The sequence below is a fragment of the Aethalodelphis obliquidens genome, unplaced genomic scaffold (genome assembly GCF_003676395.1).
Source record: "Aethalodelphis obliquidens isolate GAN/ISIS:26980383/991018 unplaced genomic scaffold, ASM367639v1 scaffold68, whole genome shotgun sequence".
Taxonomy (NCBI): domain Eukaryota; kingdom Metazoa; phylum Chordata; class Mammalia; order Artiodactyla; family Delphinidae; genus Aethalodelphis; species Aethalodelphis obliquidens.
Window position 1 is genome coordinate 8,784,117 of NW_020838012.1, and position 25,924 is coordinate 8,810,040.

The 25,924-nt window shown below is 35.0% G+C and overlaps 1 protein-coding gene across 2 annotated transcripts in view; it reads right to left on the reverse strand.

The window, feature by feature from the left end:
* Positions 1-13,222: 13,222 nt before the first annotated feature.
* Positions 13,223-25,924, reverse strand: part of ZBTB10 (zinc finger and BTB domain containing 10) — a 35,909-nt gene continuing 23,207 nt past the window's right edge. For both annotated transcript variants that reach the window (XM_027089741.1, XM_027089739.1), the window contains exons 3-6: positions 23,706-23,804; positions 18,827-19,003; positions 18,459-18,631; positions 13,223-18,184 (exon numbers count right to left, since the gene is read on the reverse strand). In XM_027089741.1, the coding sequence (XP_026945542.1) occupies positions 17,879-18,184; positions 18,459-18,631; positions 18,827-19,003; positions 23,706-23,804 (755 nt within the window). In that variant the 3' untranslated portion in view covers positions 13,223-17,878. The remainder of the gene's footprint in view (positions 18,185-18,458; positions 18,632-18,826; positions 19,004-23,705; positions 23,805-25,924) is intronic.

Below are 25,924 nucleotides of genomic sequence, written 5' to 3' on the forward strand. Positions count from 1 at the left end.
AGACAGAAGACTGCAGCCCACATCTGACTGGCCACCTGTTTCTGTAGGACTGGCAAGCTAAGAGGAGGGAGAAAGCTTTTACATTTTTAAATGGCTGAAAAAATATTTTTTCATGACATATTAAAATTATATGAAATCAAATTTCAGTGTGCATAAATAAAATTTTACTGGAACGTAGCTACACTCATTAGTTTAAGTATTGGCTATGGCTGCTTTCCCGCTACAATGGCAGAGTTGAGTAGTTGTGATAGAGACCTTCTGCGTGGCCCACAAAACCAAAAATATTTACTATCTGACCCTTTGCAGAAAAAGTTTGCTGACCACCGAACTTGAGATAAGCTGACCCGGAAAGCAATGTAGATGGATATTTTAATGATTTGGAAGTGGAGAAGGTCTTTCTAAGCACACAGTCAAATACAATGCAGTTGTTAACATGATGTAGACCCATATGTTTATTAACATAAAAAGATGTTACTACATTTTTAAATGAAAAAGGGGCAGATTATAAAGAGTACATAATATGACCACATTTTAAAAAATATAGAAATAGATCAACCAATTGATTGATGGATTGGAGATTGGAAAACGTTGATAGTCTACAGATTTTGCCACCTGTAGGTATGAACACGGAACCACCAGACTGTTGCCATTTGTAAATAACTGATATGGTTATTTATCAGCATATGTCCCTGAAAACCAGTCCAGGATATAGACATATCTGCATAAACATTATTTGGAAGAATATACAATACATGTTAACATTTATTTGGTAACACTGTGGGTAATTTTCATGTCTTTTTTTATTTACTCACACTTTTCTATATTTTTATATTTCTTAAACTAACAACATTATTACTCTTACAATCAGGAAAAAATACTGTATGTTTATTTGGAAAGAGAAATAAAGCAAAGGAGAAGAAATCAACCAACTAATCAACTAAATAGCACCATTTCCATAAATTGTAAAATGGAAATGATGTTTGTTTCCTAAAATAATAAGAAATGCTTCGATTCTTAATTTTTATTATATAATTTTCTGACTAAAATACGTGCTTATCAAAGAAAATTTGGAAAATATAGTAAGACATAAAAAAAACTTCCTAAAGATTAAGATATTGGTCTATTTATTTTTTACACAAAATTGGACACATTGTCCATTGTTTGTAGTTTGTGTCTTTATTTCTTAATATTTAGATAAGGTGATATGCTATTATATTACCAATGTTCTTTGAAAGCGTTATTAATGGGTAATAATAGTTAATAATAATTAACTAATAATTAATAGTGAGCATCTACCATAATTTATTTATTCCTACATTCTTGGAAATATAGGGTTTTAAAAAAAAATTCTTCTCTCCTATAAATAACACTTTGAAAAAGAAACTTGTCTAAAAATCATCTCTGCTGTGGCTTAGTTTTCTGGGAGTGCATTTTGGGGGCATGAACGTTTTTAAAACGACTCTTGAAACATATTACTTAGTTGCTTTCCAGAGAGCCTCTTCCAATAGTCCCAATCATCTCAACTTACTTCATACCTGCCAATTTAAGGTATTATAATTTTTAAAAATAAATCATTCATTTTCTAGAATGTTTTAATTTCTATTTGAAAGCTAGTTACACTGACTTATTTTTGTATGTTTGTTTGCCATATAAATGACATTTTGATGGCAAGTGTTATTATCATAGAACTATACTGATGACAGTTATCTAATAAATTATGGGCCAGAAATTTTATTGAAAATTTTAAAAAAAGGTTTTTTTTAACAATAGCTTTTTAAAGAAGAACTTTATCTATGACTCTTCTGCATAATTTTTTTTCCCAAAAAAGTGGCGGTGTTCTATTTGTCTACAAGATGAAAGTATTCTGATCTTACAGTATTTTAATTTCAGTTGGTAAAGTGGTATAGAGTTTTTAGTATTCATATTAAGCCTAGATCATAACCATTCTTCTATTAAATCATTAAGGATAAAAAGAACTATATTCAGTTTATAGCTCATGGTATTTGCCATTGATCCATATGTTTGTAAATTAACATTCAAAAGGATTTTTTTATTTCTGTGGAATATTGTTCATGCAGTTAGTATGTGGTAGCATCAGGTAACTGCAGTGGCATGTTTGTTTACTTTTTTAAAAAAGTTTAACTTTTAATGTTTAGGCTTAGATGCTTTCATACACAGTGAGTTAGAAATATCAAGGGGAAAAAGTTTTGCAAAGAAACACACATAACTAACCTTTCTCACCAAACCTTAACTGCTACCAATCACCATTGAATATAACCCTGGTATCATTTCCAGCCTTAATTATAATGTTTTTTTATAATGCTTTCTACATTATAGAAAAGCATGATAATGCTTTCTACATTTCTGTACATCTTATCTTAGTATCACACAGTTCTTAGGTCAGTTTTTCTATCTCTACCTCATGTGGGCTACTAATACTAACTAAAACTCTTTCATGGAATTGAATCAACGGCTTTGGTTGTCTTTTTTTTTTTTTTTTTTAGCAAGCCCTGATCACCTAGGAATAGGACAACTTACAACTGGCTATTCTCTCATCTGACAAAAGTAAAAACCAGGAGAAAAAAGGCATGTGGAGCTCACCGTACACTGCAACCGTAGAATAACTTCCTAGTTAGTAGCACTACCCAAGTGTCACTGAACCCACTCACTGTGATTCACTCGCCAGCAATTTCTAGTTTTACAAATAATTGGAAAGAGAATGTATCAAAAATAGCTTTTAGGGAGAAATTTTTATTTATGTAGAGAACATTTTAAGACATATTCAAATATTTTTATGAACAAGGATTTAATGGGTTCCACGATAATCGTCACATGAAGACCATTCCAATACACTAATGTGTAATAATTTCACAGAAGGGATGTCTATCCATTTAAGGAAATCTAGATTTCAATAACGGTTAACAACAAAAAATGACAAGTTTTTTGTGCATTGAAAATTATAAATTACTTGCTACTAACTCTCCATATATATATACTGTATTGAAAAAATTGGTTGGAACTGACAGGTAATTTCATAGCAAGTTCCTAAATATAGTCTTGGACCACTTCGATGTGTCTTGAGCAGGAAGTACTATGAGTCATTTTAAAAACGTAAAAGGAAAAAGTTTAATTGCACATAGCTTCCCCTGGTAAGATAGGGCACAGCACAGCAACTACTGGTTACCTCCTGGCGAGAACAACTGAAAAATCAGCTGGGGGTTGGGCACGTGTGTTTCTTTTTTAAATGTTTGGGCATCCACCCAGCCCTGTAGCTATGACATTCCTGGGCAGGGTATGCTGGTAGTGGAAATATTGATGGGTATCCAAACGACTGAATTCTCCACTCTACAATACGGAAACTGGCGGACTTTGCCTCAAACATAAGTCCTCCACCCTCTTCCTCACCACCTCCACCCCACATCTAACATATTAGGTTAAGAATATAAATTACTTTAGGTCTTTCTTCCAGCAGGCACTCAAAGAGAAGCTTAAAAAACCTTAACTATCCTGATTTTGAGTGTTGTATATAGTGTTTATAGTTATCAACTTATAAATTTATACAAATTACAAGCATATAAATAGAAAAACAAATAGCCTCTATTAGAAGTTGGCAAGAATGAGGATGGTACAGTTAGGGATTTTTGTTTATCAAAATTAGCTTCACTGTGAAAAATTACATCTAGGATCAAAGATAATTTGGTGTTTTTCTACTACCAATATCCAAACCAGCAATTGGCAACACTTTTAGACTTAGGGGAGAGTTCCTGATCAGAAGTGTGAGGTCACAGATATCTCATCTCATCTTAAAGTAGGGTAAGAAGATGGGTCTCGTCTTGAATGCCAACACCAGTGGATTAGGAGTGACTGCCCATAGCACCTTATGGAGAAGGATTCTAAGGCTGTGTTGGTGATCAGTGAGAAACACTGTTTTCAGCCATTAGCTCTGTCTGCCTTAAGCGTGGGAGCACAGGGTGGTGGCACACTTACCTTGTATTTACCATTTCTGACTTAAGACATTAATTGGCGCACCCAGATTTGAATCAGAGTCTGTCGCTTAGTAGCTGTGATCACTTGGGCAAGTTATTTGATCTCCTTAAGTCTCAGTGTCCTCATTTGTAAATAGGAATAATAAAAATGCTTAATCTTACAGGGTTGTTTTAAGGATTAATAGATTAATGTTAGAAAATACTTAGGGTCTGGCACATGATAAGCACTCTATAAACTAAAGCTACTATTGTTATTATTAATATTATCATCCATGCATGTTTTGAAATCAAGTCCGTGGTTTAAACATTTTTTTTTTAAAGTACTGGGCCCTGAAAGCATAAACAAGTAGATAAAAGTGAAGCTGTTGTAGAGCTCTGGCTGAAGGCCCAAGGGCCCTACCTACTCTGCATCAGCTAACTCCACTCAGAGGCATCTTCAAAGAACTCCTAGGATCCCAGAGCATAGTTTGAAAATCCCTGAAGAAGGTTATTTAGAAGTGAAAACAATGCTGCTCTTTTGAGGTTTGCTCTGCATTTGTTAGCCAGTTAGGCTTAAATAAGAAAGGTCATAGTCAGGGCAAAATGGCCAAATTTAAGGCAGAGAGGAATTCACTAGAAAGAAACTGTTCCTGGTGGTGAGGTATTAAGAATCAGGCAGTAAATTTACATGGTTACCATTAGAATAAGAAATATTTAATTGAGATTATTTTCGGCATATAGAATAGGATTAAAATTCACTTTCAGTGATTTCAAGGATGAACTGGATCCTCGGTTTCATATTTATATCGTAAGACATGGCTAGATTTAGTTAAAAGAATTTAGCTACAAAAGAGTAACTTCCAAGAGTCAGCCAAAGATCAGATGAAGGTAGCAAAGGGGCTAAAGTAGGAACTCAAAAGAGTGAGTGGAGAATGTATGGAATACCTGTCAAGCACCAATGCAAACAGGGAAAAGAAATGTGCAAACAAAATGCTCACTTTAAAAACTCACGTTGTAAATAAGTTAATTAGATTTATAAAAAATGAATACTGTGACTAGCAATTATCCTATAAAGAAAGTATACTTTCTCTTCAAGGATGTATTTTAAAATAGAAATGTCTTGGTGTGTTTGAATAGCTTATGCTAATTAGTCACTGTGGAATACAACAGCATATATGGTAATTTAGATCACTGTTTACTAAAGAAAGAACAAAGGGTCTCTAATAGAGCTAAAGAAATAGACATGATCTAAATGATAATAATTATCTAATATACCAAATGGACTGGATACATTAAAGGAAAACATTCTTTAATTTTTTACCAAATTTACTTGCTCAAACAAGTGAAGTTCATATGAAACTCTATAGTTTATTCTGAAACCTTTCTATATCACATCTACAGATCATGAAGACTTTTGCTTGAGGAATACTCTTTTCAATATATTTTGCCTCATAAGACTTATGTAAGTCCCTTCTCTAATGACCATAAATGAGAAAGCCACATAAATGTCTTATAACTTTACTTTTTAGAAACTTTGGAAAGCTTTCAACTCTGAAACTCAAGTATAAAAGGCCTCAAATATGTGCCACACTCTAATTATTAATCCCACAATGAAAATACTTTGAACATACTTAAATTATTATGATGGGACTCAATTACATAGTACAGGTTCAATTGCTTACAATTTTTCTTTAATGGCATGATTAAGTTTTGCTTTCTGTGTGTACATATGGCTAAAAAATAAATTGACAGTCTTTCTTAGAATATACAAAATGTCAGATTTTGCCTTTGCAGTTGCCTCATTAATCATCTCCAACGACAAATTATGTTAATAAAGGTGGGAATATAAGAAAAAAGATTCTATTAAAATGCAGGACATTAATAACAGGATGATATATTGAAAACATTCTCAAATCTGATTTTTGAAGTCACTTCATTTCCATTATATATGCAGAAAATGGACTTTTACAGTGGCAAACCAGCTAATGCAAATTTACTCATTTTTTGCTTGCAAATAATATTACATCTGCATCATTTAAGCTTAGTTTCCCAAAAAATAGCCATTCTGAGGTCTAGCAGGTTAGAGTCACAATGATACTATAAAGAAATTGCTCACATTAAACATAAAAGTTATAACAAACTGGCACGATGTGAGTTATAAATGCTTAAAGAGTAAAAACATCCCCCTTTTTCCCTCTCATATTCGTAAATGGCTAAAATTGCAATGAAATTCATCACCTACACAGGCAAAATGTCCTCGGATTCTCAGCTCACGTTCTTGGATTTTGTGCTGAAACAAAGATGAAGGATATGGTGGTAACTTTCAAACAGCATGCAGTAAACCTCACAAAAATGCATTTTGGGTAACTATTTTTATGGACTTTCCTGACTCATAATTTTAGAGTTCAAACATTGAGAAGAAATATTATGCCAATGAATACTCAATAATGTTTAGGACTTAAACTGGCTACCTAATGAAGACAATATTCTCATTCTTCCATCTTGGTGACATAAACGCACCAGGACTGTACTCATAATCTTTTTCAAACTAACTATAAAAATAACAAAGTAGTCATAATTATAAACCTATCCTGCTGCTTAAGGAGAGGGATGGCTTGGGGCTGAAGGACCTGAAGTTTTATAAGAATTTAATAAAAATGAAATATTTATCACTTCTTTTAGAATATGATCTGAAATGCAAATAAAGGAAAAAATAACTCACATCTTCCTCGTAATACATTTTCTAAAGGGAGTTCAATCATTAAATTTATACATGTTAAAACTGTACTGCATTAAGAAATCAATTAATTATGAAACTCTTGAAAGCCTAGGATTAAGCAACGTTTAAATTTTTATATCAAGCTGCAAACTTAATCTTATCTTGGAGAAGCAAGTTTAATCTTATGTTAAGTGTTATATACCAGTGCCAACAAATTAATATTCTACTTTACAAGAAATATTTCTGGGTGCTTTTCTTTAAAATCTTGTTTTGAGCACTGGTTATTCATATTAAATATTTGATTCTTAGCTTTAAAATGAAGAGAGAAACATTAAACTGGAAAAGAGTGAACACTATGGATTTCTGACATTATATTAATACTTACAGGAATGAAAACAGTTTTCTAGCAATGGAAAAAATTTAAGGCCCTAAGTACTCCTCAAATATAGTGTACACCCCTTTCAAGTTCCCACAGTTGCATAGACCATTATGTGAAAGGATGTGAATCCATGTGGCATTGGGAGGTGGAATAAGGAGACTTCAACTCAACTCAGTCTAGAGAAGAACTAATAAGATGGATCTCAACCTAATATGGCTGCTACGTGAGCTGGAAATGAACTGATGAACTGATGGGATGAGTTCAAGCAGAGGCTGGATAAACAGGTGTGGTTTTTCTCAGGTTCCTTCAATTCGAAGATTTTATTAGTCTGTATAGTTAACAGAGATACATACATGTTGATATGACATGATAAAGTCTACTAGACATCACCTCATCAAATAGTGTTTACATGGCTGGCATGCATTAAATAGCTTCAGAAAAATCAAGGTTATAATTTTTCTAAAGGTGACTTTGCTATGCTCATGATGAGACTCCATACACCAAAAATGTACATCTAAAGACCCCCGAGGTCATCCACGAGAAATTAAAGAACAGTGACCCAAATTAGGATGTGATCGAAAATCCTCTGTGCATCAAACAACAATGCATGGTGTCATTTCTACAAATCTTTGTGAACACTGAATAGAGGTCAACCAAGTCATTGTGATCATTTGAGACTAAGAACACGAAGGGAAAGAACACTGGGAGAGTGCCCTGCGAAGAATTAAAAGAACACCAACGTTTACAGGGTCAAGGGGAAGGCTGTGTGAAGGAAATCAGTCATTCAGCCACAGTAGCAAATGCTGCAGAGGTGAGGATCGTGGCCTTTAAGAGGGTAGTTTCAAATATTTAAGTCACAGTCTAGGTTGCAGTGGGTTGAGGAGTGAATGGGATGCCCAGACAGGAACGCTGCTGTATTCTCAGAGTTCCATCGTATGTCCTTTCTGGATATATTTGACACTTCTGATGGGACAGTACCACATAAGATAGAAGAGGTACCAAACTTTTTCTAAATCTCTTAAAATCAGACCATCTGTTTTGATTAATTTTAACCTTAATTATAAGGAAAAACTGTTGGAATTATTTTAGGTCAATGTTGAAATTATGTTTTAATAGAAATTTTGACTCAGAAGAATCGTGCTCAGTATTTGGTTCATTTGCCATGTACTCGGGTCTACTATTACAAGAGTCTGAGCCACACAACGAAGATCGTCCTCAACGGGACTTACAATGGGGAATTATGTGCGTCTGAAACAATGACATGGGCTTCTGCATCAGTTTGATAGTCTTTAGTTCGGGGAATTTTCTTCAGTGTGATAGAAAAGTGTTTTTCAGGGCAGATACTTTGGCTCAGTTACTCACAAGCTTAGCATTATCAAACTGTGTCCAAGAAGACTGACAAGTCCAATTTACCGACACCTTTTGTAAGTGCAGATATTAATGAAAATCTCCCAAAATAGTTTACATTCTAAAGGCTATGGAAAGTCAAAGTCATAGTACTCAACTAAGGTTGAGGTCTGATATAAAAGAATCTTTTAACAGAGGATAAAGATAGGATTAAGTGGCAATAGAAGGGTCTAATTTAGAAAGGTACACATTTTTATCAGCAAGTTAAGTCTCCTCTTTCAAGCTCTGAATGTATTTCTGAACTGGACATATCCTTTCTCATTTAGCAACTGGGGTTTCGGGAGAGGGAACACTCTGTGGACTGGGGTATGGTATTTAACTGAATTCCTATTAAGGTCTTATTGCATAATCACAGACTAGGTAGTATCTAAAATGGTGCCATCGAAGTGTTAAATCTTGTTGCTGGATTTGTAATTCTGGAAAGGAAATAATTCACTGATGTTAAGAAGGCACATCATTCTTCAATGAATATATTGAAGTATTTACTGTTTGGCCCTATACAGAAAAGGTTTGCTGACTCCTATTACAGATTATTAGACTCCTGACCGAAAAGCAAACTGTAAAATACACCACACACACACGGAACGTGAATGACTGGAATTTTGAACATTGACTAGGTTTTTGATATTAAGAGATTAATTTTAGTGAGGTATAAATATGCTATGCTAAAAAAAAGCACATCAAAATTGAGCAAACAAGAGGGGAAGTGGGGTGGGGGGGTGGTAGGATGAATTGGGAGATTTGGATTGACATATATACACTTATATACACTGATATGTATAAAATAGATAATAAGAACCTGCTGTATAAAAAATAAAATTCAAAAAATATTGAGTAAAGATCTTATAACTTTCATTAAGAATAACTTGAGGTGGGGCTGGGGACTACGGAAGCCTGTGATTTCAGCCTTTGAGAAGAGGTGATATTCTTTCCCTATTCAGAAAATATGTGGAATGAACATTAGCCCCAAGTTCCTACAATTTTACTGAACTGCTTTGCTGGATACGAAACCTCTAAGTCAAAGTCTTCATCATCTAGGTCCCCCAAACAGTAGGTAGACTCTACTAAGGTGTCCGTTTCCCTGAGTACACAGATGGGTCTTCCGAGAAAACAAGAGCTTGTCTAATCCTACAGACTTGTCCAGTATAGCTGAGAGAATTGGGAGGCACCTAGAAAGTAATAAATTTTCAAGGTGAAAGTATTCTTTCTCCTCTTTACTACACTGAAGAGGGACAAAGCAAAGTGCTGTGTATGCATTACTAACTTAATCTGCACTGTTTTATATCTTCACTCCACACCTCTCAATCACTAACTTTCTTAAATTGCTGAAATGAAAGGCCTCTTTGATAAAGTTCCCTGATTGTCTAACTTTGCATCTTTTCCCACCCCAAATGTCTTGTAGAATAGAGAACTGAATATACACTGTGATCCCATTATCCATCACGGGTAACTTTTCTCACAAATTGGTGTTCAGTACATCTGCCAAATACATGTATGACCAAAGAGGAAAAGAGTCCATTGACTGAAATGGGAACTTACATTTTGAGTGTCGCGTAAGTCACCAAGTAGTAACAAAGAAGGGCCAGCAAATAGACTAGGGTGCTAAAGAGTCAGCGACCTTCAGAAGGCACAAATAGAGCAAAAGTTTAGGATGATTAATGGCTCAAAAATAACTGCCTGAAGTCCAAGGTAGGATTCTAATAAACACCCTTAAGCCTATGAAATAATAAAATCTCAGCGGCCATGGCTCACGGGCCTAGCTGCTCCGCGGCACGTGGGATCCTCCCGGACCGGGGCACGAACCTGTGTCCCCTGCGTTGGCAGGCGGACTCTCAACCACTGCGCCACCAGGGAAGCCCAATAATAAGATCTTTTAAGGAAGCAAATCAAAGAAAAACTATACCTACATATATAAAACTCTAGTTGTTTACCTAGAACTAAAGTAATTCTTAAAATAATTTCTTCTCATTTCCTTTGCCATAGATGAGAAGTATAAGACCCTGGGTTAGTAACTCCTGGACACTGATCCAGTTCCTATAATTGCCATTCTTTGGAATGAGCTAATTGTTTTAAGTGGCAATTACGTGAAAATTTAGTGTGGCAAAACTTGCTTTGGAGAACCACTCACGTCTCTTATGTAAATACCACCATCTCAGTTTAGGAATCTAGGTGCTACCAAAATCCAAGTGGATGACATAAGAACATGGTACAGATAAACACACATTTGTCTTTCATATGGTAAAATATAAATGCAACACCCAACGTTCCTCTTCACAAATACCAAAAATTCGTATCAGTAAACTAAAACATCAGATCCAAATATCTTTATTGATGCATTGTTGCAGTCTACACTACATGAAGGAATAAACTCCAGTAGGGTTTTCTTCCTAGTTTTTTCACATCTTCCTTATATACACTGAATATCAGACATTTAGATGTTAGTGGTGGCTATGCCAGTCATTAAAATTTTGCAGCAAGTGGCTCATACTTAATCTTGCCACTTGTTATGGAGATGGTGTAGGTTAAAGAAGAATCACAGAAGACTACTTGCATTGAGATGTCTATGGTAGTATTAGCCAAAGGTTGGGTTTGGTCATTGTGCCTTTGGGTATGGACACCTATGGTGGTGTTGGGATAAAGGGCCCCGAGGGCTCAGTGTGATCCCTGTGCATGGCACAACACAAACTACTTCTAAACAAAATTAGCTTGAGAGCTACAAGCCACGAGATACTAGCAGGCAAAAGCCTTAAAAATGTTGAGGTCTTTAAATAATCATTCACTTAGAAATAATTCCGAGCTCAGACTATGTGCCAGGAATTTTATCTGAATATAATTTGTAGTCTCTAATGTGGAAGTTTTCCCAAATGTTAAATACTTATTGAATGAGTTTGTTACGGGGAAGATAACTGAAATGAAAGCTGAGGAGCCCTGGTCTAAACTTGACTGCAAAGTCCTTATAGTTCCCTCTCTGGGAATCAATTCTGTATTAATTATCTCCTAAATCTTTATATATTGTCCTCTCAACAGCTGTTGGGACATGTGTCAAGAAGGCTGTCTTTTGCATGTCTTTCACTAAGACTCTAAAACAGACCTAATGATGCGTGGAAAATTAGTATTTTCTTATTGCCAAACTGATTCTACTGGAAAAAAGAAAAAACATTCAGAAGGTAGTATTAATAGCACGTAAGGCACCATGCAACTACGGAGCCTATCTTTTATTCACTTCAATTAACTGAATAGATTTCCTGTAGTCCATTTTTAAATTTCCCTTAGTTCAAAATTCACTTAGGACATAGACTAAGATCTGAAGGACCTCTAATTTTCTTATCTAACTATATAGATAGATCCAATAACTGAATTTCCTACACCAGCTTCCAAACATTGGTCTGTGATGACTTGTAGTGAAAAAGAAAAAAGCTCAAGTAACAATTTTTTCCATAAAGATAAACATGATTTTCTAAGTTTCAACTGTGCTCATTTTGGTGTCAAAATATCCTTCATGAGATATTTACACAAAATTTTATCAACATTCTAAGCAAAACAAAAAGTTGATAACTACAGTGGTCAAAACAAATTACAACAAAAAAATCCACCTTGAAATAGAATTTTTTGGTCAATACTGCCTTAGCCAAAATGCTTCTCAGGTAATCTTTCATTTTATTTAGGACATCTCCAGTGGTGAGGGGTGGGGGTTGGTTTTTTCCGGGAGCAATCCCACTGCTTTTTTTTTTTTTTTTTTTTTGCGGTACGCGGGCCTCTCACTGTTGTGACCTCTCCCTTTGCGGAGCACAGGCTCCGGAAGCGCAGGCTCAGCGGCCATGGCTCACGGGCCCAGCCGCTCCGCTGCACGTGGGATCTTCCCGGACCAGGGCACGAACCCGTGTCCCCTGCATCAGCAGGCGGACTCTCAACCACTGCGCCACCAGGGAAGCCCCCACTGCATCTTTATTTATTAAAAACTGCTTTTTAACCTTGAGCACTCTGAGCAGTTCCAATTCTAATCCCTTGGAACCGTAGAGAGTCTATCTATATAAACCAATAGAATATATCTAATTCTGCCACATGACAGTTCTTTTAAAAGTTTAGATACTAAGAATTATATGCAATACAGGCATCCCATCCAGTAATTCACTGTTTTCCAAACTAAATCAAAACTCATTTCTTTAATAATTAAAAGTCTGGATATCTAGTTATTCTATGATTTCCTTTGGGCTATTACTAATACCACCACCACAAAAACCTTTTAAAAGTATGTTTTTTCTGTATTATTAAAAAGTTTCAAAGACTTGAAATTTATATATTTACTTATAATCCATTAATCCACTAGTATGCAGCAAATATGAGATGAAGTAGTTCACCTTTGCTTTTCAACCCATTTCCAAAAGTATGTACATTTCAGGAGGAGTATTTCAATGTTTTCTACAACCTGTAGAGAATTCCAAAAAAGTAATAAAGATGAAAGACAATATGCGGATTACAAATCACTGCTATTAATTAAAGCAGCTCTCCAAGCATTACTAGGAGGTAGTTTGGGTCTTTTATGCACTTCACATAAAAAGAGACAAACCAAAAAACCCTTAATAGTCTGCAAGTCAAACTTGTAAACCTTAAGTCCAGAGGTATCTGAATTATACATAAATCAAAATTTACAAAGGTGTTCCCGACCCCAATTAGTCTAAGTTAGTATACGTTAAAAGCAAGGAAATCTGAATTAAATGTCAGAGTCAACAAAATTCACAAAGCCAGAAGCAGTTCAGTGCTCACAAGTTTATATTTTTAGGTTTGATAAAGATTCTTGTGTATTTTCTAAATACACAGACAAAACAGTTGTGGAAGTTTACATACATGTCTTAGGACACTTATACTAGGTAGGTAAATTACATTAAAAAATTGGTCTTCGTAAAAGATCTTCCCAAAGAGCTTTTACAAACAGCAGGCAGAAGAAAGTGTTCTTTTATGTTTACAGTGTTTAAAATGCTGATTCTCCCATTTCATAATGGCCTCAACCATCCCTCTCCTAAACCCAAAATTTTGTTCTCAATAGCCAGCATATTCCAAATTTTAAGTACCCAATGTCATAAAATTCAGAGCTAGAAAACATCTTTTAAAGTGTGCTTATCCCTAATACGTTTTAAACTACCTTGAACAGTTCAACTTCACTTGAAAAGTAGGGATACAGCAAGAAAAAAAAAAACCTTTCCATTTAAAATCCTAAAGTGACTAAGAAAAAACACCTGTTAGTTCTAAGCATGTATATTATGTACCATAGTTAAGTTTAAGGATCCGGGTGACTGAACGGCACAAAAACTGGGGTTCACATCTAGTTCTTCAGTTAAAAATCCTTTTAAAAATGAAAATGCTATAGCCAATTAACAGCATGTGCTACACTGAGGTTGGGTATCTTGTTTATAATCATGTGATACAACAATTGCTGTACTAGGAGGAAAAAGTATTAAGGATATTTGGGGGAGGAAGGATTAGACATTCAAATTGCTAACATAGCTGTTTCACAGGGAAAAGATGTCTCCACAGACAGACCCCTTTACAAGAGCTAAAATCCTACAAAAGTTGGGGCAATAGAGCCCCCTAAAAAGAGCATGGGCTTCAGAATCAGACCTGGTCCAAATCCAGCTCTACCACTTAGTAACTGTGTTACATGAGTCAAATTAAATTAAGCAAATTTCAATGGAGCCTTTCCTCTTCTATAAAATGGAGACAATAGCACCTACTTATAGGGAATTTGATAAGATAATGTAAAGCGCATGGCATGTGCAGGCACTAAAAAAAATGCTAGCTTTTGGAATTATTCAGAAAAGTAACTTTTTCATCCTATGTTAACATCCTAAAAACATAAATAAAACTTACTGGTTTTAAATTTTATGATTTTTAAGACCCATCTTCCATCACACTTTCCCCTATTATACTACTCCAGTCATCTTCAGGCCTTTTACAGCACATTGTATTACTACAAATTTCTAAGCCCCGATCTTTTCATTCCCTATTTTCTCCCTATTCTCCACCCCTTTCCCCACTTCTTTTCGTCTTGGTTTTCCATGTATTATTAAACAACTAAGATGTGTCATGCCCCTATTATGCACCAGGCAGTGTTCTAAGCGCTTTACATGAATTAACTCCTTCATCTCACTCTTCCTTCATCAGGATGGCTCTACCAAAACCAGCTCATGTTTTCCCCCCAAATTTCAAAGCTACTCATTACTGTTCAGTTTCCCCTTCCTATAATGTTTTTTTTTTAGCTCTTAATTGCTATGGTGTTAAAATTTAGCAAAATATCTAGTGAATATGAAAAATGAGGGCCAATAACAATGAAAAATCAGGGACCGTATGAAGTAACTGTCTCTGAGACTCGTAAGAAAGAACACATGATCTTGATTTATGAGGGTCTGTTACTACAAAATGAACAGGAAATGAACAGTTTATACTCTTCCTCTTCATTAAATAAAAGCTCTAAAATATTTTTCATTTAAAATATAAGTTACAAGAGAAAAATTCAGCAAATGCGTAACACATAATTCCGCCAGGGCTCCACAGACAAAATTTTGAGTGTTCCATTGTTACCTCTCTGAGACCAATCATAAGTTCTTAGTATCTATCAACTTCCTGAAATTGTACTGTAAGTCAGAAAAAGAATATACTTAAAAAAATAGAAACATCCAGTAGTATACCTTAGTACTAAACTATTTTTTTTAAAAAGATCTGGAAGGGAAAAGGCAGTCCCCTCGAGATCATGAAACAAAATAAGTTAGGCAGTCAGCAAGTAGAAAAATCTGTCAATTCTGTTTCTGGTAAAATGTTTACTTTAAAGACGAAATTTTTATATAGGCTGAGGCTAATATATTCAAGAGTATAAACATTTTTCCTTTGGATTACCTTTCTAAAAACAAACTCTTAAAGTATATTTCAGTTGACTAAAAATATAGCCAAATCTGTCACAACACAACATAAAAGGTAATGGACAATAATTATAGAATATTTTAAATTAACAGTAACAAGCCATCTACATCAAACCTTGTTTCCAACTAAAACCAAAACAAAAGCACAACAATCCCGTAGTGTACCAAGAGTGTATTTCAATTTACTGTATGCAATCTAACAAAAATTTGGTCATAATTTACCAGATATACATAAATGATTTAAGTAGTAAAAGAAAATTCAGTTTAAAGAGAGTAAGTTCATATCTTAAGGAAAAGTAAAAGTACATTAAGAATGTAAAGCCAAGTCCAGTTTCTATGCAATAAGTGAACTGTAGTTCACTTAAGTGAATCTAATAAAGCAGACTTAGGTGATTTTTAGATATATATCTTTTCTCTTTAATATATATTTATATATAGACAGATCTACCAATTGTAAACTATGGTTTATTTTAAAGGAGAGGGATAAATGGGATGAAAGAAATCTTTATACTATACTTACATATTCACAAAGCAGAACATTTTACGTTTAAAATACTTCTCCATTCATAGTATCTTTGCCCAACTAACGTCTACTTTGGACCCAACCAGAATTACATTTTACTCATTTGTCTAGAACATTGAGAAAAAGATGTACTCTTCAGTCTTAAACAAAAGTCAAACCAAAACTATCCATGTCGGTTTTTCAGTTTTGTAGAAACTATGATAAAGTTTAGGTGACAAATGATGCATCTAACCATGTAACTGTACTGTATCTTTCTTTGATTTATCCAAGCAGAAGCATCAGTGTCTAACATTAAACCATTTTTCTACTGAAATCAGAGACAGTAAGAAAGGCTGTCTCTTAAAAAACCTATCATCTTTTCAACTTTGATGGGATGGAGCACCAAAAGGATTATGTCTGCCAAAGTGTACTTTGCAATTTTCTCCACACGACTAGCATAATTTAGTTACCTGATATAAAATAGGAAAATATACTCAATTTCTATTTAAAAGAAAGCTGAAAATATGATATCCCTCAATCTTATATAATATACAATATGTTCCTGATAAATGTTGTGCATGTTAATATCAATTACGTGAAATGCTGCTGTGAGTCAATCAGCTAATTCATCTGTCATCAGGCTAAACAAGTCTGGCAATTTCAACTTAACACATCACCCCCTTGTACCCTGAAGAATTTAGTTAACAGAATAAAAATTGTAAAGCCTCTCAATGCTTTATTTGTAAGATTTTTGCAGATTGTTGAATCATGGTGACTACTAGAAAGACTATATATATATATATCAAGATGTAGTGACTTCGAGGAAATGAAAAATAAATTAACTAAATTATCTATCATAATTTCAAACACTGAATACCCCAGTAAGTATGAAACAAAAGAGAATGCACTTTTTGTGTTAATTTTAATGATAAAAAGGGCACAGGAGTAAAAACCTGATATTTCACTTATATTGCATAACAAGCTAACCAAAACTGGACATGAAGGATAAATTATAAAACAAATCATTTTATCTATGACTTTTCTTTCGATTAGATTTGTCTTTTCAAATAGGACTGAGGTATAGTACACTGGCAAAAATAAAAAGAAGCAAACAAGAGTAGTGCCAAAGTAACAGATACCCAAAACCGAATGCCTTGTCAGAAAACGTCATATAGTAACCATTTATCAGATTAGAGCAGCAGGAGAAAGTTACTTCTAAATCATAATCATTTTAGTGGTATTTGTCAACCTCACCATGGTACTTTGCAACATCATTCTTCATTTGTAAAGTAGTATAATTCATGTCAAAAAGGAAAAGGGGAATGGAGGAAGTCAGTTAGTTCATTCCAATAAATTACCTCTCCAGTTCGTATAAACATGCCCATCAGCACAAAATTGAGAAATAATAGCTAAGACTAGAAGAGACTTGGTTTAAGTTATGAAGCAAATTAAAATGGAAAATACAGAAAAGTAGAACCAATGGGGTTGAAAAGGCCCCTCACTGAACATCTGTATTAAAAAAAATAAAATTAATAAAAATAAAAATAGAAACAAAACTCTACTAGTACAAACTAGCCTGAGTGGTTTGATGGACAGAGTAATTAGGTCAGCTGTCACTGTACTCTTAATAATGGATTTTCTTAATTCATGTTAAAGTGGCACATGAATGTAAGCTTTTTTAAGAACAGGTACTATATTTCCATAGGACCCAAATAGTTACTGTATATCCTATAAATAAAAAATATTTTTACTTTGATAACTGACTGAAGATGTGTGGACTCCATGTAATCCAACCACAAGGTTGTCTGCTGTACAGTCCTGTGCAAATATAAAAAAAAATTTTTTTTGCTATAAGGCTTTGACCCTACAGTTTTCACAGCAACATAACTACCATCCAGCATGTACCATATTTTGCAAGCCTTCAAGTTCAACAGTTCAAATTGTTGATTCATATTATGTCCAAATGCAGCATCCTTGAGGAGTATAGTAGGTCAGTTAGTCATCTAGAGACATACAAACATCTCCGGACTCATCCCATCGAGATGCATCATTCTGATCTTCTCCATCATCAGCCAGCTCTTCATCAGCTTCTCCACCTCCGTTCCCCTCATATTCTTCATCCCGAGGGAAATCTGTATCCTGTCCCTGATCTACACCTTCTTGCCCTCCTGGTTGTGATTTATCTGCACAGTCTACACAAACACCATAGCGTCGAGATCCATGTCTTATTCCAACACTGGCTGCTAACATGAAGATCTTCTTACACACCATACATTTGTATTTTTTATCCTTTTTATGCACCTAATTGAAGGGGGAAAAATCCAATGTAAGGATAGTACAGACAATATAATACATTTGAACCATTCAAATTAAACCTCCCATTTAACAATGAGTAAATACATCATCTTTCTGTATGAAGTTCAGTACTGGTTCATAAATCACATTCACTGTTTAAAGCAATTTACTTAATAATCTACCTTCCTTAAATTTGCAGGTAATAGTGTTAAAATATCTTAAGCTTCATTGACACAAATATAGTTTATCTCAAAGATCATTTACATTTAAAGTTACTTACCAGGGAATGTCTTTTTACATGTTCTCTGCGAGTAAACAGTTTCCCACAAATATCACAGCTAAATGATCTGACTCCCGTATGAATGAGCAAATGCCTTTTTAGTGTTCGTCTGTATTTGGCTACATAGCTACAATGAGGGCATTTTAACTTGTTCATGATTAGAGATGATTCACCTTTGAGAATTAAAAAACAAACAAAAAAAGCACTTATTATATATTAAACAGAAAACTGCTATCAAAAGCTTGTCTATTCTTGAGAACAGGGATCATTATAGGGCTACTACTATCTGAGTTTTTTAGAACCCAGAATGTGGAAGCTTTTAATTGATAAAAAGTATTAAATTCTATAGATGTTTGACTAATACTTGCCATTTTCCCAAGTTTCTTGTTTTGGCCAAGATTCAGGCAATAATCCATACTTGAAATCGTTAGAAGCACCTGGTATCAATCCATACTTGAAATCATTTGAAGTACCTGGTAGCAATCCATACTTGAAATCGCTTGAAGGGCCAGGCATCAGGCCATACTTGAAATCATGTGAAGGACCTAAAACAATTGAAGTGATCCTGATGTAATGATGGTAATTAAGATCTGTCTCTTATGAGGATTAAAAAAATCTATATTTTATGATAGAACAGCTTAATATAAAATAGCTGAATTAAAACTATATTTTAGTCTAAAACTGAGATGGCCTCATACCTTATTATCCCAATTTATAATATCCTTGTTGGCAGGCTATTAGAATAGAAAACAAACTAAAGTTTAAAATATAATTCAACCACAGAAAAAAAAATCAGTAAAATAAAAATACTATTTAATGGTATTTGGAGCCCACATGAAACTACCCTTTTAAATAGCTGCTGTTTCTAACTATACTATCACTTAAGACCAGTAGCAGCTGTGGAATGGGAAACCCAGCTGTGGAATGGGATCGTCTCCTATCAGTAGAGAAGAAATGGGCTAAGGATGAAGAATATAAATATAGGGTAATTACAAATGTAAAGTTCTTGTATTATTAGACCCTTGTTTGTTGTTTCAGATGCACTGGTGCAAGGTAACGGGGAATCTGGGGGTTCATCAACACCTCTCTAATGTCACCCTTAAATAAATAAAAGTCTGGAAAGTAGACTCAATGAGCCTTAGGGAATTTGTGCCTGGGGATCTTCAGACAAGCTAAAGTAGGAATCATCTCCTCTGCATTTAATTCCATCTTGAATATGTATGTAATTCCTCGGATCCAGGAATCCTCTGGCAATGTGAAGATATCCAGAATCCCCCATAACTACTGCCATCCTATTCCAATCAACCATCAACTGCTGCCTCTGGATTATCTTCAATAGCCATCTGCTTGTCTCCCAGCTCACACTGTGCTGCCTTCCTAGAGTTTATTCTAAACAGCAATCAGAGATTCTTTCAAAACTTTAAATCAGAGCAAGTACTAACCATCTTACTCATAGTACAAGCCAAAGACTTCCAATATACTACAAAGCCTTACCTGATCTAGCCCTTGTTTCCAAACCACCCCCTTGGTTACTCTATTCCAATCATACTGGCCTCTGTGCTGTTCCACCATGATAAATTGGCTCCCACTTTAAGGCCTTTGCACTTACTCCTTCCCCTGCCTAGAACACTGCTTTCTAGGATATATGCACAGCACACTCGTGCAGCAATTTAATAATTTTCCTCCCATATACACGATTTTATAAAACAATGCTTGCCAAATGAGTTTTCTAAGAATTCAATTTCCTGTATCTACTTGCCAGATACACTGCCTCTTTTAAAAATTAAAAGAACTTAAGATTTCCCTCTTAAGGAAAAATTGAAAGTATCAATACCCAACAATACAAAAAGGTCTTAAGGTATTTAAAAATTGCAATTCATTACTACTATTGTAATTGTTTTGTACTTGGAATGCCTTCACCCACTTTTTTCTTAATGTTAGGAAAGCCCTCTGAATCCATAATTATATAATTTAACTGTAATACTGCTTGGGGTAAAGTTTCAGAATCCTAAAGTGAGACACCATATCTATGTGTGTGTGACAGAGATAAGGTTGGGAGTAGTAGCCTGTGAAAGTCCATCAATTTTCAGTTTCACATTTCTACATAAAGTTTGAGTTTTATGATTCACAGCTCTTGTCCAAATCAGTACAAAACAAAGTAAGCTCTAAGAGCAAGGACTGTGCCTGTTAATCACCTCAGTATTTCTAATGTCCAAAACATACACCATTCAATTATTTGTTGAATAAATGTATCTAGCAAAGTGCTAACATGTACTATTTTTTACTTGCTCAAAAAACTTGGAAAACTAACCTCATAAATCATGTTAAATATGCTAATATCCAACAAAATATTATTCACTGCATAAGAATAAAGAGAGCAGCCCTAAAACAAGTGATGAATTGATAACTCAAGATTCAGAATTGAAGATTTTTAACACTTGCAATGTTTCTCTAGACCTACAGTAAGATACAATAAAAAGCATCCATGGTCCAGGTAAGAAAACCATATCTGGAATACAAAATGGTAATTCAAATTAAGAAAGCCTCATCTCAAACTTCTTTCATCTCTCCAGATTCTTATAACCAGTACAAATTACTTTTAGGAAGTATAAGAGCAACTTGAACCAAGGTATTGCGCCTTTGAGTGGGAGGGAGAAAAAGGATACTTTGGAGTTAGGGGATGCAGAAAATTAAAATACAATTGTTACAAATAAAGAACAGACTTCAAAAACAAAAGAAAGCCACAACCCAAACAAACCAAAATTTAAATACCCAGAATTGGCAGTACCAACTGACTAGTATCACGGCAGTACCCGCCCACCCAAGAAAATTGTGCCAAAGAATTTAGAAAACAAATATACAGTAAAAGTAAACACACAAACAGCAAACTTCAGGTAACTGTTTTGGATTGCAAAGGATACATTTAATGTTCAAACAATCTGTTAAAACACCCATTTGAAAACTGAAAAAGGTATTTCCTTTGCAATTCATAAAACTGAAGGATCATTAAGGTTATTCAGTTCTATAATTGTGCTTACTGTTTAATCATCTTCTGGGTACATTATTCCATAATGGCAAAGTAAGAAGAAAGCACTTTTTTTTTGACGTCAAAACCGTAACACAGGGGCTTCCCTGGTGGCGCAGTGGTTGGGAGTCCGCCTGGCGATGCAGGGGACTGGGTTCATGCCCTGGTCCGGGAGGATCCCGCATGCCGCGGAGCGGCTGGACCCGTGGGCCATGGCCGCTGGGCCTGCACATCCAGAGCCTGTGCTCCGCAGCGGGAGAGGCCACAGCGGTGAGAGGCCCGCGTACCGCAAAAACAAAACAAAACAAAACAAAAACAAAAACGTAACACAAGGGATCTCAGTTGCAAAAATACTATTTTTTTTTTTTTGGCTGCACCATGCAACTTGCAGGATATCTTAGTTCCCCGACCAGGGATTAAACCCATGCTCCCTGCAGTGGAAGCACAGAATCCTAACCACTGGACCGCCAGGGAATTCCCCCAAATACTCATTAATGGATTAGAATGTCCCCTAAAGAGAAAGGACTCTAAATCAAGGATTTGTTTTTTGAGAATGAAATAAATTATATGGACCATCCTCCACTGAATATGTTTATGTGCACAAATTTAAATTTTACATCTGAATTCACATGCCAAACTAAATAAACCCATTCTTGAACCAGATTTCTAAAACAAGAAAGCAAGTGCAATAAAGTACTCTTGGCACTATTAGTGATTTTCTGTACGAGAGACAAGTGTTCAAAATTCAATGCATCTAATCTGTAAACTGCTAACTTCAAAATCTTTGTAAATTCTTTTCAACAGTTAGGAGAAAACCACCTTAAGGCAGTTTCTTCAGAATTATGGCTTAATTTTGGTCCGTGCACACTGTATATTCGAAAGCCCCGGAGTTTTCTGTAAAAGCACAGTTGTCCCGGTCCCCATCAATTGTTTATAAAGATTTCCAAAGCTACAGAAACTGAATCACTGAATATCCCATATCCTTTTATGTATCTTCAACAAATGTTAGTTTTGTCACATGTGCTTTCGCTCTATGTATACATATACATACCTTTGTGTACTATTTGAAAACAACTTCTATGCTTCATCACTTCACCCCTAAACACAGCATGCATCTTTTAGAACTTCCTCCTATATAAACCATAGTGCCTTTATCACATCCAAGAATTTTAAAAATTGTTAAGACTATCATTTAACCCAGACTACATATTCACCTTTCCAACTATCCCCCAAATGCCTCTTCATTGTTTTCTTTTTTGGATCAATGATATAATAAAAGATTGACATAATGCTGGATTTGGAGAGATGTCTTTTTTTCTCCTCATGATTAAAGTCGAGTGAAACCTTCTGGCAAGTATACTATAAGACATAGGTGATGGTGCCAGCTAGTGCATCATACCAGGAGGCATACTAAATTTAATCACTTGGCTATGATCATGTTCATCAGATCTCTTTATTGTAGAGGTATCTTTTCTCCTTTGGGAATAAAAGTAACCTGTGGTATGATACTGAGACCACACGAAAATGCTATTACAACAAAACTGTAAAATGCTATTACAACAAACTTACAACAAAATGCTATTACAACAAACTTATCCCAGTCATCATGGGATAAGCCCATCAATGGTGGCTTACTATCCAATGATGACCTTGAATTATTTCCCATGGACATTGAAAAATAGGTGTTTTTCCAATTCTATCATTCTTCTATGTTTATTAGCTTGGAATTCTTCTGTTAAGAAAGCTTTCTCCCTTTTTAATTTACCTATATTATTCTTTGGAATATTCATGGATTCTTTGTATTCATGTGCACTTCCCCCAAAGTAGTTGTTATAAATATCACTATTCAGAATTAACGTTTTCTATAGTCATCAACCACACTATTATTTTACATCAAAGCTAATTAAAATACATTAGTCAACCATTCTGATAGTTACCATTCTTATTCCATCTATACACTAGCAGAAAGCCACAAGCCACAAGTTTTAACAACTCTAAATAAATGACTCCCTCAAACAAACAAGAAATACCTATCCATTTGTATTTACCAGGCTTCTAAATTCTACAATCAACATAGCTGCCCAAGACTGAAAGTGTTTATACCTAATACTTTCCTTTAAGGAAAAGAAACTGCAGTAGGTCCTTAATAAACACATACACAAATACCTCCCAATCTTCAAATCCTCTTAAAGGTATTCCTGCTAAAATTCTATTGTACCTACCAGCATCACCTCCATCTTGACTGGAGCCAGCTTCAGCCAATAAATTTGTATTCACATTCCTATCACAATCTGGCCCTGAGAGTAGAGCACCATCCAGATCTGAAAAGGAGACACAGAATAATCTGTTATTTACAACCACACAATAGCCATCACCCAGAACACCACTCTTTTCTTGGAATTGTTTCTTATGCAGACTAAACAGAGGATATCTGCAAGTACTGAATAGCTACTATGTGCTTAACGCTACAAGGCACAAAAGCATACATAAGACATGCTTTTCAACCACAGGAACAAGTGCACACTCCACAGGAACACCAGCACACTGGATTAAGAATGAGCTTTAGAGCCTGGCTCCATTTGTACAAGCATGTGCCTCAGTTTCCTCATATGCATCTACCTATATCAGAGATTTGATAAAGAAATTTAATTAGTTAATGCAAGCCAAGTGTTACAGTTATGGTGTCTGATACCCAAAAGATAGCTGCTACTGCTAGTATTAAGCACTAAATGTATAAAACATTGTTTCTGTACTGGTTCAGAAGTGGAAAAGACCAATGAATACTAGATTAGTAAAGGAAGACTTCAGAGAAGAGGTAATTCCTAAGAGTTAATCCTGAAATATGGAAAAGCAGCATTAAGGGCATACTAATGAGATAGTACTCTTGGTTCCAATCTGTTATTTCCCTTGAATCTGTTCCATCTCTTCTTTTTCTCTACTGCTGCCTTAATCCAGGCACTCATCATTATTCTCCTGGATTAATCAGAGAATTACTTCAACAGTTTCTTGGTCTCCTTGCTGCAAAATACAGTCAGTGTTCACTCTTCATTTCCCACAACATTGCCAGAAAGATCTTTCGACAACATAAAACATGTTGCTCCTTTACTTAAAATCAATTCACCAGTTTTTAGGATAATCTTCAAACTCCTTAATTTAGAATACAAGGTCCTAATATTCAGGTTTCTATTTACGAATCTAGCATCATCCCACTGGTACTGTCTACTCCTCAAATTAAAGTCTCAGAAGACATTTTTCAAATGCCACTTATAATAGGCAATCTCTCCTCTACCTCCCATTCAAGACTCATCTTTGGTGTCACCATCCTATACTACCAAGAATTCAAGATGGAGACTAAAGTATGCATTACTTTCATTTCATTCAATAAATACTGAGTACCTTGGAGGTCACCTGGTGATCTTAGAGTGGTACTGGTGGATCAGCTGGCAAGTAGAAAGAGAGAGAGTGGCCTGTGCTGTGAATGGAAGACGAATTAGAGATACAGTACAGACAATCTGAGAAATGTGGCTGTAAAGGGCAAGAGTGAGATATAGGGTAAGAGTCTGGGTTTTTTTTTAAGATGGAATAAACAAACATGTTTAAATACTAAAAGGAATAAGTCACCAAGAAAGGGAGAAGACACTGAAGAAATACTGCAAAAAGAAGGAATTATCAATTTTGTAAGATTCCTAAGGAGTCTGGGATCCAGAAGCATTAAGACAATCAGTATATACAGAGAGAAGTTTGAAGACAGGCACTTAAAGACTAAATGTCTACTGGCTTTTATTTTCTCTGTAACTTAGAATAGTAGAACGTGAGGTTACTGCCTACAGTAAATGGGTTGGAAGTCAGAAGGAACAGTAAATAGACACAGACTCCTTTCCTGTTCCTTGAGAGCAGGGATACTACCTAGATTTTATTTTCCCAGTATTTATCATAATGCATGACAAATAAAAGGCTTTTCAACAAATGTTGTTAAATGTTGGCTTGAGTAGTCTGCCCTTTACAACCTGTGTTACTAATTTAGACTTATGAAGAAAAATTTCTCTGGAGTTCCCTGGCAGTCCAATAGTTAGGATCCAGCAATTTCACTGCCATGGCTTGGGGTTAATCTCTGGTCAGTGAACTAAGATCCTGAAAGCCACATGGTGCAGCAAAAAAAAAAAAAAAAAAAAAAAAAAATTCTCAGTTTTCTGGTATATAATAACACTAAAACATTGAATAACTGAAAATTAATTAATTGAAATTTAGTGGCTTTGCTTTCCTATGAAAAGTTAAATGTATTTCAATAATCAAAAAGTAAAATTTAAATCACTATTTAAAAAATGTCCCTTTCCCCAGCATCTTATTCTAAAGTGTACAGTCTGTTCTGAGGGCACTTCTTAAAATTCTGCCAAGCAGGTTTGTAAATACAGAGTGTTTCTATTTACGTAATATTCTATAG